This window comes from Rhinopithecus bieti, unplaced genomic scaffold, assembly GCF_001698545.2.
Source record: "Rhinopithecus bieti isolate Rb0 unplaced genomic scaffold, ASM169854v2 scaffold_13207, whole genome shotgun sequence".
Taxonomy (NCBI): Eukaryota; Metazoa; Chordata; class Mammalia; order Primates; family Cercopithecidae; genus Rhinopithecus; species Rhinopithecus bieti.
In genome coordinates this window covers 1,735,224-1,747,983 of record NW_016807866.1, presented here as the reverse complement: position 1 = coordinate 1,747,983, position 12,760 = coordinate 1,735,224, and the positions used below count along the sequence as shown (strand labels likewise).

General features: G+C 49.1%; 1 protein-coding gene across 1 annotated transcript in view; it reads left to right on the top strand.

Annotated features, from left to right (window-relative positions):
* Positions 1 to 12,760, top strand: part of URB1 (URB1 ribosome biogenesis factor) — a 79,507-nt gene that overhangs the window by 36,701 nt on the left and 30,046 nt on the right. Inside the window, exons 16-24 of the mRNA XM_017883969.1 lie at positions 81 to 197; positions 633 to 771; positions 1,616 to 1,786; positions 2,856 to 3,052; positions 4,842 to 5,060; positions 6,222 to 6,401; positions 7,882 to 8,737; positions 10,144 to 10,345; positions 10,961 to 11,147. Coding sequence (XP_017739458.1) covers positions 81 to 197; positions 633 to 771; positions 1,616 to 1,786; positions 2,856 to 3,052; positions 4,842 to 5,060; positions 6,222 to 6,401; positions 7,882 to 8,737; positions 10,144 to 10,345; positions 10,961 to 11,147 — 2,268 coding nt within the window. The remainder of the gene's footprint in view (positions 1 to 80; positions 198 to 632; positions 772 to 1,615; positions 1,787 to 2,855; positions 3,053 to 4,841; positions 5,061 to 6,221; positions 6,402 to 7,881; positions 8,738 to 10,143; positions 10,346 to 10,960; positions 11,148 to 12,760) is intronic.

Here is a 12,760-nt window from a genome sequence, read left to right as displayed (position 1 = left end):
AGACTCCGTCTCAAAAAAATAAATAAATAAATAAAAGAAAGTGGGTTCTGACTTTTTCACTGGTGCCTGCTTCCTGGCAGATTCTGCAGGACACGGGGGTGTTTGAGCACACCTGGAAGGAGCTGGAGCTTTGGCTGGAGCATTTGGAGAACACCGTGGAAGAGAACAAAGAGACTGTGATTCAGTTTCTGGAACGCGTAAGCACATATTTCCCACATAAAGGAACGTTAACTTCCTAGCGTAATCGAGGCATTTTTGGTGCACCAGCACCAAAGGGCTTCTCGGCCTGACTGACTTCCTTATTCTTGCTGAGACTTCAGAATCTTAGCTTTAGAATCTGTAAAATAGGTATATGTTACAGCATGCTGTTTCATTTCCTTTTGGAAATTTGTTTTTGCATAGGGGAATAGAGGCACACCAAAAGTGATATTAAAAGCAGTGCTATACTAAAAGGAGATTTTTTTTTTTAATTCCACAACAAAAAGTTTAGACCCAACTTCATAGTAAAATTATTCTAATTCAGGATTGAACATACTATGTCACTCCCCTTGATTTTGACCAGTGACATTTTTCGGCTTTTTCATTTACCTGTGACCATCTGAATGCTTTCTACTTGGCTCTTTAATGCCCAGATTTTATTGACATTGGTGGCGAATCCCTATTCATACACAGACAAAGCATCTGACTTTGTCCAAGAAGCAAGCACGCTGCAGGCCACTATGATGAAGCAAGAAGCCGACGACATGAGCATTCCCATCTCCCACATTGACGGTATGTTCCACTCTATCCCTGACATAGACGGTGTGTTGCACTCTATCCCCTACGTTGACTGTATGTTCCACTCTATCCCCCACGTTGACGGTATGTTCCATTCTGTTCTGTGCTGCTCAAAGGTCTGAAGACCAAGCCACAGTGACATGTTAAGGATTGAGAACAAGAACTGCACTGATGCCCTAGGCCAAGTGCACACAGTCCCTTTGCAGCAGAGACCAGCCTGTTCTGGAAATGAAGTCTCCTTATGTGCTCATGTAATAGGAAACACTTGCTGTTTTATTTGTGTAGTATTTACTGTGTGCCAGATAGAGTTTTAAGCTCTTTATAAGTCCTAACTCATGAAAATCTCATAAGCAACCCCAAGAGAAAAGGATATTATTATTCTCCTCATTTTATATAGAGATAAGACAGCTGGGGCACAGAGAGGTTTAGTATAATAACTTGCTCAAGCTCATACAGCTGCTACATAGCAAAGTCAGGATTTGAACCCAGGCACTCTGGCTCTGGCCTGTGCCTTAACCCTCACACTATTTTGCCTCTCAGATTTTGGCTTGTTTGCCTGAATATCTGGGTTAAAGTTCCTGGGCTTCTTGTGTCACTTGAGGAAACTTCAACCTTTTATCACCTCAGCTGAATATCCTGCATTTTATCAGCCAAAGATATGAAAGATTTCATAGGCAATGTCTTGCCTGTTCAGGGTCAAACTGTATTAAATGCTCCCCCAAGAGGAATGTGGCTTTTTTCTTTTTGCATGGATTCTACTCCTGCCTCCCTGTGGGTATTTGCAGTGAAACCCTTCAGTGGCTTTCACATCATCTGGATTCTCCTCTTTCTGTCTCAGATGTTCTCGACATGGTAGATGTCCTGGTGGAGGGCAGTGAAGGCTTGGATGAGGAAATAGGGTTCACGTTAAATGAAGACATGATCCTGCTCACGTTCCCATTCAGTGCTGTGGTCCCTGCGGCCCTGGAAGCGAGGAATAAGTTGCTACTTGGGACAGGTGGTGAAGCAGGTACCTGTGTATAGTCAGGATGTTCTGGCTGCATCTGGCCGGCTGGTCTGTGCGGGGTGGGAGGTGGGATTCCAGGGGCTGTGGGATCAGTTGCTGAGAATCCAGGGCAACAAGAGGTCAGAATATCCAGGGTGATAGCTACCCAGCCAGCAGAGCTAGGAGCACAGGGGTGGGGATCTTGGGGCTGGCTAGGCTTTTAGGAAATTGGTCATTTGAGCATGAGTCTGAAATAATGTGTTTGCCTGGCTGCCCAGACAGCCTCTGTAACAGTGGTGTTTTTTTGTCAACATTTATTCTTGATACGTTGATGCAAAGGATGAATCCTTCATACTTGTTGGATTTTCCAGGCAACTTAGACCCAAGGAAGTGCTCACAGATTATAGTAGTGTGATTGGTCGGGAGAACTCAGGCTTTGCTGCAGTAACAAATAAGCCGTGACTTGTCAGTAGTTTTAGTAAATAAGAGTCTGTTTCTAGACCTTGCTATGGTCTAGTACAGGCCAGGTGGCTCTTCTGGTTGGCTGTCCTCCAGGAAGTTGGACAGGGATTCAGGCTGCTGTCATTTTGTAGCTATGCCATCTCAATTTGTGGCTTCCAAGATCACCATGGAAAGGGAAGTGAGGGTGGATAGTCAAGCAAGGGGTATTATGGCCTGGAAGTGACTCACCAGGCATGTGGTCCCAGCCTACACACAAGAGAGGCTTGTGTGCCGAGGCAGAGTAAACGGATTGCTGAGCACCTAGCAAGTCCTGGTCCCAGGTGGCTTTTGCCTGGCCTCTTACATGCCTGGGTCTTCACTCCTGGGCCTCCTTCCCAATGAGTGAAGACCCAGGCATGTAAGAGACCAGGCAAAAGGGAGCAAATGTCTGACTTTGCTCTATATGTTTAAAAAACCAGAGCCTAGTACAGTCTCCAGTAGTAGCACCTCCTTCCCTGTGGTTGTGTGTCCCCTCGTGGAGTTGCATGAATATCTCAGGGTCTTGCATGTGTGTGGAAGAAGGTGGTGTTGGTAGGTCACAGAAGGGTGGGCCCAGCCAGCCTCTTCCCACATGCATCTCGTTCCTTTGCAGCGGAAAACATTGTGACGTATCTGATGGCGGTGCTGACTGACCTCCTCCACACCCAGAGGGACCCCCTGGCTCTGTGTCTCCTGCTCCAGGCGTATGACAAGCTTCAGCCTCCATGCCCGGTGCCTTGCTGCCACCAGCTCTCCCGGTTTAACAGATACTACAGCCTCTGGATCCCAGAGCAAGCCCGAGAGGCCTGGGTGAGCTGCAGCCACAGCTGTGGTCACTGCTTCTGTGCAGGGCTCTTCCCGGGGTCACGGCTGGCTGGGCCACAGCTGTGCAGTTGGATAGCCAGACAGCCTGCAGGGTGAAATTTCTTACCCTAAAGTCCCCTGCATAAGAGAGGAAGCTAAGTAGTATCCCTGGTGCTCAGCTAACATAACTGAACACACAAGACTCAGTGATGCAGCCAAATTAAATTTCCCACTGGCTCCCTGATAATGATAATAGGTTAATTCCTCGTTCAGCCTGGGGCAGGAGCGTTGCCTTTTCCTTTTTTTCCTTACCTTGTTATCTGTGCGTGCTTGTCTCCTGGCTCTCCTCTGTGGACCTTAGCATGGCCCTAGACAGACTGTACTCAGCTGTCACACGTGGCCCCTCAAGGCCTCCAGCAGGGTCTCTTCTGCTGAAGCTGGGGAAGGAAAGGAAAAAGTGTATTTTCTTTTGCTGGGGACTACATTCTCGTGATGGGATTCTGACTCCAATGCAGAGTATTTACAGTGCTGTGCAGGGCACGAAATCTGTGGTATGCATTTTTGTGCATTCATTTCGTTTTCGCTGTGTTCGAAAAAGCAGACAGCTTAGACCCTCCTTCTCTTGTGATGTTGGTAGCAATAGCCAACAACGATTGCATGTTTTCTGGGTGTTTTTTGGAGGCATACCCGGCCCTGTACTAAGTGTACTACATGTATTTCTGGCCGTTTAATCCTCACTGCAACTCTGAGAAGTAGGCCGGGACTCTCGCCATCCTTTATGCATATAGGGAAACTGAGGCACAGAGCGGTTCCAACACCAGTCAGTGGCGGAGTCAGGATTCGGCCCAAGTAGTCTGGCTCCAGAGCCCTCGCCCACAACATTGTTGCCACCTTCCCCCACATGTAGGCCACAGTGATAGCCAGACAGCAGCTTATGTGGAGATATTAGAGGTTCTGTCCTGCCCCTCATGGATGCTCGGAGTGGGTGTCCACCTTCTGTGGAATAAGACTCAGCAGTGGTTCTCACCCTGCAGGGTGTGTCGGAATTCCCCAGAGGGCCTATTCAAACTTGACTGCTGGACTCCAGCCGCACAGTGACCTGGCAGGTCTGGGTGGAGCCTGAGAATTTGCATTTCTCATGTATTCTCCTGATGCTGCTGCAGGCCTGGGGAACACTGGCAACCACCGAGTTTCAGGGCATGTTACAGCCTTGGGTTGTATTAGCCTAAGGAAGTCAAATGGAGTTATACAACATAAGCCACATGGAGTAAATAAAGGAGGCAGCTTGGTAGTTACGTTAGAAGAAATGAATAATTTCAGTTTGAGGCAGAAGTGCTCCAGAAATTTCTGTGTTCTGCCCATCTTCTGTCCTTCAAACAACATATTCAACCCGCGGCTTCTGGGGAGGGTCTTCCAAAGGCCACTTGCAGAGCGCACTCCTCTGTAGGCTGATTTCCCCCTTTCTAGTGATTCTTGTGATTCACATCTGGCCTCTGTCACATGTGGCTCCTGCCTGTGGGACAGGCTCCTGCCTTATTCTCCAAGGGGTGTAGATCCAGCATGACCTGGGCCTTCACATGTGGTCAGCGGAAATGCTCTAGGAAAGTATGCATGACATGGTACCAGAACTTACTCTACTGAAGGAAAACGCTATGCGATCCTGTATTTGTTGGTCCTATCCCAGCACGTGCTTCTTTGTGAAACGTCCGTTTGTTGTATGTTAGCCATGCCTATGACTGTTTTCATCCGTGGTGATGTGTCTTTCTCTTCCCCGGCCTTTTGCTGTCTCCCTCAGCTGCCGCAGGCACAGGGTAGCCCCTCGCCCCCTGCCCTTCCCTCGGCCTCCTCCTTCACAGCCCTGCTGCAGGCAGCCTACGAGAGCCAGGGGCTTCAGAACAAGCACATCCAGGCACAGCTGCAGGCCAGCATGCCACGCCTCCCCATGCAGCAGGTCCTGCGCGCGGCCAAGCAGGTGCTGCTCTACCTGCGGAGCACCGTGGAGAACTTCGGCCAGGTCAGCGTTGCCCCATCCTCCACATGCTCCAGAGCTCTGCCACCAGAGAGCTCAGCCTTCTCTGAGTCGGGCCCACCGCTCAGTGCACTCTTGCTCTCTGGAACTCACTGCAGAGGCAGTTTAAGTGCTGTTCTGTCCAGACCTCAGCTGCAAACTTCATGTCCCTCAAACTCTGCATGTCCCTGCAGATGGGAGTCAGGTCAGCCTGACTTTGTTTTCAGGGCAGCTCTGGTCAAGACAGAGCCCTTCCTATGGTAGACTGCATTGGTGGCCCTGCCGGGCCTTTGTTTTTTGTCACCAAGCCTGGAGTACAGTGGTGTGTCATAGCTCACTACAGCCTCGACCTCTCAGCCTTTCAAGTAGCTGGGACTATAGGCATACACCACCATTCCCAGCTAATTTTTGTGTTTTCTGAAGAGATGTGTTCTCGCCATGTTGGTCAGACTAGTCTCACACTCCTGGGTTCAAAGTGATCTGCCTGCCTCACCCTCCCACAGTGCTGGGATTGCAGGCATGAGCCACCGCACCCAGCCCTCCCTCTTTCTTTCTTTTTTTTTTTTCCTGAGACGGAGTTTCGCTCTTATTGCCCAGGATGGCATGCAATGGCAGGATCTTGGCTCACTGCAACCTCTGCCTCCCAGGTTCAAGCTATTCTCCTCCCTAGTAGCTGGGATAACAGGCACGCACCACCACGCCCGGCTAAATTTTGTATTGTTAGTAGAGACGGGGTTTTGCCATGTTGGCGAGGCTGGTCCTGAACTCCTGACCTCAGGTGATCTGCCTGCCTCAGCCTCCCGAAGTGCTGGGATTACAGGTGTGAGCCACTGTGCCTGACCCAGCCCTCCCTCTGAAGTTTATTTGTTTAGTAGCTGGCTGATGAGTTTCTGTTCCTGATGTGGTTCAAGGGATTTTTAAGTTTTGAGGCGGGCCTGTCCCTTTCAGTTTAGGGACACCTTTGTGTTTCACCAGGGCGTAGGAAGACACATCTCTTATTTGAGAAATGGCATTGCGTTGATGGGTGTCTCACACACTCTGGGAGGAGTTGCCATCTCAGCCTGCCTCCCGAGTCTCCTGTTGTGAAAACACAGGCCCTGGAAGTCACTGCCTGGTGGCTGTGAGCCCTTCTTTTCCCTGCTGAGGCTCGTGCTCTTGTTCTCACAGCTGGGCAGAAGTGTGGGCCCGCCCCTCCTGCAGCTCTTCCTGGATCTCCTCAGGCGCCTGGTTGTCCACTGTGAGCAGCTGGATGCCCAGAACCAGCAGAGATGTGAGGCCGCCCGGGCCGAAGCCGACCTCTTCCTCGACATGGAGTCTGTGGCCTCACTGGAGTTGGCCAATGATCAGGTACTCCCACAGGTCGCTTGTTAGCCTGTTCTCAGAGTCATGGGTAATGGCTTTCTCTTCACTTCTGATTAAAAACAAACATGGGTCCATTGTGGGAAAATCGGGAAATGCAGAAACTACAGCAGAGATCATAAAAACTTCCTAGCACCCGCCCAGTGTGCGATTTAATTTGGGCGTTTCTGTTTCCAGTTGCTTTTCTGTGCACCGTCACCCTCCCTGCAGACAGCTTTCTCTCACACTATGTGAGGTGAGCCTGCTGAGAAACAGTGTGAATAACTGCAGCTTGTGTTGAGTGAAAGGTGGGCAGCAGGTACTGCTCTTCACAGGAAATAGACCGCTCCGAGAAGCAGCAGCCTTTCTGTCCTGTTGGGAGTTTTGGGGAGCAGACTGTTTAATTGGGGCCAGGATGACTATTTCTCTCACAGTTTGCCATGTAACCTGTTTTACCAGGTTCAGGAGGCAGATATGTTCCTTGTTTCACGATCTAATTGAAATATACACTTTTTTCCTTTGACTTCCGAGTTGTCTTTCTGGGAGGTATTTGCTTGTGAGGGACCACCTGTTAGCCAGTCAGCGTGAGGCAAAGCATTCTCAATATGTAATCTTGCTTTGCTGTTTTTAACTGGTAAAGCTTGAGTGGAGACTGTGATAGGCTCCTCTTTCCTTCCCTGAGAATAAATAAGGGAAGAAAATTTCTTTCTGTCTCTGGGAACTGGTGGAGTGTCATTGGTGAGGAATCGGTTCAGTAGGGCTGTGCGGAACAATTGAATGAAATTGTTCTCTAATCCAGCAAGGGTGCTCACCTGCGTTCTGCTCAATGTTTACTCAGTTGGCCAGGTCAGAACTAGTTTGGGGGTTTTGTGGGGTCACTCGAGGGCCAGTCTCCTCCTGACAGTGGAGACAGGATTACTTTCAATTCAGGATCGTAGACACAAGGTGGTTTAATCCCAACCCACTTTTCCCAGACACATGGTCTCATCTAAACTGACGTCACCCCAGCTGTAAGTAGACACTCCTGTCCCTCAACCAGATTTATTTAGGAGGGCAAGGCCACTGAGGAGAAGCCAGCAGCTGATTGCTCTTACTCACATGGTGGAGTTTCTGCACAGCCCCCCCCCACCCCACTGAGTGACCATAGAAAGCCCTTTTCCCATGCTGGAAATTCACCCAGGCTGGGTTCTTCAGACACATGCTCGCAAATGTGGGTGGGGCACCAGCCAGGTCACAGTCCAGTCCTTCCGGGGCAGGTGGAGTGCCTCAGCGATTGTGGTACAACTGGATGACAGCACTGGCTGGGCTTGGCTAGGATGCCGTGGGCACCCCGAGGGGGCATGGAAATGCGGGCTTGAGGATGGAATGGGTTAGGAAAGGGGCCTCTGCTCTCTGTCCCGCTAACAACAGTGAATACTTGTGTGGCAGCTGCTGTCCCCTCTTAGCCCTGGGCCTTGTGTGACGTCTGTGCCTCGTCACTGCCTTTCAGACGCTGGAGGAGGTGCTCGTGGCCGTCCTCAGGCACCCCACCCTGGAGGGCTGGTTCCTGGCCCTGGAGCAGCAGGCCCTCCCACCGCACTCGCTCAGCCCTGTCCTTGTTAAGCTCCTGGCCACCCACTTTAGTGCAGGGGTCCTCCAGCTGCTGGCAGTGAGTGCCCCGATCCTCCGGAACATTGGGCAGCTGGGCCTTCTGGCCAGGTACTTAGAGGCCATCACCCAGAGTGTGCTGAAGGAACTTCAGAGCAGAAGGGAGGGCCCGGCCACATCACCACCAAAGACACCACCGCAGTTGGAGGCCCTGCAGGAGCTGCATCCATACATGGAGGGTGCCCAGCTCCGTGAGGTCACCCTGGCCCTGCTGAGCCTGCCTGAGACCCACCTGGTGACCCAGCAACCCACGAAATGCCCCGGGAAAGAAAGACACCTGAATGCTCTTGGGAAGACCCTGGTGCAGCTGCTGACCTGCAGCCCCCAGAATCAGCTGCAGAGTGGTGAGCTCCTGTGGTCCTCCGAGTCTGTGAGAGGCCTGGGGGCTCTGCTGCCCGCGCTGGCAGTGGACGAGCTGGACACAGTGCTCCTCCACACTCTGCAGAGAGACCCTGTGCTGGCCCCCGCAGTCAGGGCTGATCTGCTTGACTACTGCCTAGCCCGGCGCACGCAGGCGGCCCTCGGCATCGCTGCCCTGCTCCTGCAGGAGAGCTGCACCCACCTGCTGTGGTTCGAGCAGTGGTGCCTGCAGGCTGGTCCAGGGCTCGGCCTCCAGGGGGACCTGGACGACTTCCTCCCCCTCATCCATGTGTACCTCCAGTGCAGGATGCGGAGCCACTTCACACGCCCAGCAGGAGGTAAGGGAAAGGCTAGCTTTGGGCAGCTGGGAGTCTTAAGTTGCTCGGGCTAAGAAGGTGAACTGCATGGCCATTTTTAAACCCTAGAAATTCAGTTTCTGGGATGTGGGTTAGTTTCCAGTGTCCGACACAACTCTGAAGATGGAGAAAGATGGAGTAATTCTCCCCAGTACCCTGTCTCCCTTCAGTCTCCGTACTTCGTGGCCTGAGGCACAGCCCCTTGTGCTCCATCAGGTCTCAGTTCCCCCACATGAAGCTGGCGGAGTTGGGTGCGGTAGCTGGGGCTATTTAGGACTGTCCTGTTACATTGAAGGAGTTCTTAGGTGCCAATCCATCCCATGTCCCAGGGTTCCCCGCCCTCTGGGGAGATGTTGGTGAGTTGATGTTGAGTCGAGGCAGCCTGGGTTCAGCTCTCTCTTCTGTCTCCACTCACTGGGTTTCAGAGCTGAGGCACTTTTTGATTACCCCAAATTTAATATAATTCCCTTTTGTTGAATGTATGGATGATTTTTGCTCACCACTTTGCCTCTGTTTCGCGTAACTCCATATCATTGATGGCAGAGATTTTAAAAAGTAAGACAGCACCCTGCAACTAGGATTCTTCTAGTCAGTGGTGCTTGACATACCTGTCCTTGGGCACTTAGTTCATTTGACATTGATATAACGGAATACCTGAGGCTGAGTAATTCATAAAGAAAAGAGGGTTATTTGGCCCATGCTTCTGCAGGCTGTCCAGGAAGCATGGAGCTAGCATCTGCGTCTTGTGAGGGCCTCAGGCTGCTTCCACTCATGGTGGAAGAAAAAGCAGAGCCAGCTCTGCAGAGATCACATGGCCAGAGGGGAAGCAAGAGGCACAGGAGGTGGCAGGCTCTTTTTAACACCTGGCACTCCAGGAACTAATAGGGTGAGCCAGAACTCATTCACTCTACCACAAGGACTGCACCAAGCCATTCATGAGGGACCTGCCTCCATGACCCAAACACCTCCCATTAGACCCCACCTCCAACACTGGGGATCACGTTTCATCATGAGATTTGGAGGGGACAGACATCCAAACCATAACAGCTACCCTCCCTGTTACCTGGCTTTGAAGAATGAATCCCATGTGAACTGAGAACCTTGGCACTCATGGTCTTATCATGAACTTAGAAATAGCAGCCATAGCCAGGGCCCCCTGGGTTGAAGAGTATCCAGCAAGAGTGTTGACTGATGAGATAGGAGAGGACCCTTGAAGGATACAGGTGTGCCTGTTTCCATGGTGTCAGTACTCCTGCCGTGGTCAATTTCAGGCCATCGCCAGGGTCACAGGATACCTAAAATACAGCAGCCGGTTCCTATGAGCTGGTCCAAGCTGGCTCCAGCCCACCATTGGGTGTGATGACTTCTCCTTGGTATCTCTTCCCTAGTGTCCTCCGCTGTCATTTCTGTCTTGAGGAAAACCCTGTGGAGGCAGCTACGGAACAGGCTTCTTAGCACTGACAGTCCCCCAGCGCCTGGGCCATACCAGGAGATCCTGGCACAGCTGGTCCCGTTTGCACGAGCCAAGGACCTCAGTGTCCTCATGGACTGCCTGCCCAGCTTGCTTCACACCCCAAGCAGTCACAAGAGGTATGAAGGCTCAGGTTGGTCACAGGATGTTCTCCTCTCGGCTTCACTTTTCTCTTTTTTAAATTCATGGAATAAGTCATTGAAAAACTGCTGCATTATTGTTGTGCTGATCAGGCAGTTCCTATGAGAACTTTACTTTCAGGCATCCTGCCTGGAGCTTGTACATCTCCACAAGTGGATGGCTGGGTTGGGTTCCCTGAGAGCCGTGGATCTCAGCTGGGGGTGATCTTTTTCCCAGGGGACAATTGACAATGTCTGACATCTTTTATTGTCACAACTAGGATGAGGGGGTGTTGCTTCTGGCTTCTAAAGGGTAGAGTTATCTGTCCCATAATGTCAGTAGCACTGAGGTTGAGAAACCCTGATTTAGACAAAGTCTGGATATATGTATCCTTTTCCTAGTGTACTAATAGTATTTCCCTTGCTTGTAAAAATTCTGGTATATCTTTGGCATTTGAGTAAGAGTCTAGGGAAGCTTGTGATTCCTGTGAGTGGGTAGTGTGGGGAGCAGGACTCAGCATCTATCCCATATGGCTCTTTGTGATGCTGGATTATATGTAAAGTCAGAAGGATTTAAGCCTGCTCTCTGTCTCTGACTCTCATCTCCTGCTGCAGGTGGATCGTGGCTGACTCCATTTCAGCAGCTCTGGAAGGGTCAGCGGAAGAGCTGTGTGCCTGGAGAAGGACCCTTTTGGAGTCCTGTGTGAAGTGGCTGATCGTGTCTTTCAATGGTGGCCAGCAAGATGATGACGATACTCAGGATCAGGAAAAGCAAATGCTGCTTAGATTAAACTCGTTGTTGGTAAGTGTCTTTTCTTAGAGATCCAGATTAAATTTCTGTGGGAAAGGGTATGCTAGACAAACCAAGCTATAGATGCATTTCAAGCCAGGTGGCATGAATATGGCCCTGTAGGAAATGAGAGGGGCTGTGTCTGCGGCAGAGTGGCAGATACCGGATAACCCCAGAATTGATGAACCATCTTTTATCAGGAATGGATGTTGGATTTTGTCAAATCCTTTTTTCCATCTAGAGATGTTATATAATGTCTTGTTTTTTGATTAGTCTACTAATAAGATGAATTACATTAACAAATTTTTGAATGTTAAACCAACCTTGCATTCCTGGGATAAGCCTGCTTGATTTTGATGTTTTATTTTTATATATTGTTTGATTTGCTAATATTTTGTTAAGAATTTTTGCATCTGTGTGCATGAGGGATGTTTGTAATTTTATTTTCCTGCAGTGTCTTTGGTTTTAAGGATTAGGTAATGCTGGCCTCATAAAACAAGTTGGGAAGTTTCACTGGGTGTACAATTCTAGGTTAATAGTTTTTTCCTTATTTAAGTATTTCAAACTTGTTGCTTTTCTGTCTTCTGGCCTGCTTTGCTTCCAGTAAGAAATCTGCCTTTCTTGCCTTTGTTTCTCTGTGTGTTGTGTCTTTTTTCTCTGACTGATTTTAGGATTTTTTATTTTATTTTATTTTATTTTTTGGCATAGTTTAAAGCAGTTTGATAATGATATACTTCAGGGTAGTTTTATTCAAGTTTCTTGTACTTTGGGTTCAGTGAGCTTTATGTTCTGTAGGTTTATAGTTTTCACAGAATTTAGAGATATTTGGCCATTATTCCTCTCCACCCCGTGGGTGGCTTGATGATGGAATGACAGACTAGGCTTTTTTAGGGCATTGCCTCCCTCCTTGCCTGCCTTTTCTTTTAATTGAGGTAAGTTTACATATTTTGAAGTATCCAGAAATATGTGTACTTCATATATCTGTGTACCCTACATTCCTATCCAAGAAGATTTTCATCTCCCAGAAAGTTTCTTGTGCATCTTCTCAAAATCCCCTTCCCTCCAAAGCAACCACTCTTTTGATTTCTGTCACCCTGAGGTTGTTTTGCCTGTTTGAGACCTTTGTAGACTTGGAACTGTGCAGTATAATCATACAGTGTGTCAGCTGTGGTGCATTTCACTTCTTTCAGTTCAGTGATGCTTTCCAGGTTCATCCATGTAGTGGGAATGAATAGTTTCTTACTTTTTGTTGCTGAGTAGAATTCCACTGTATGATATCCACCCTCCTCTACCACACATGCAGTTTGGAATTACTGGTTTTTGTGATCATAAGGCTAAAAGACATACTCATTGCAAGTATTAACACTGCAAAAAATACAGAAGAAAAAAAAAAAAAACTCCCACTACCCAGAGTCCATCTCATTGTAAGTTTGGTGAACTTCCCTCTAGAGACCTTGTTATATATCTGCATGTATGTGATAAAATTATGTATAATTTTATATATTATTGGGATATTATGCATGCTGTGTGTAGCCTGGTCTTTTGTTTGTTTTTAACATAATACCATATTTAGAGATTTTTTTTCCCCACCTGGTGACTGTGGACCTGCCGTGACTTTGTTGGTC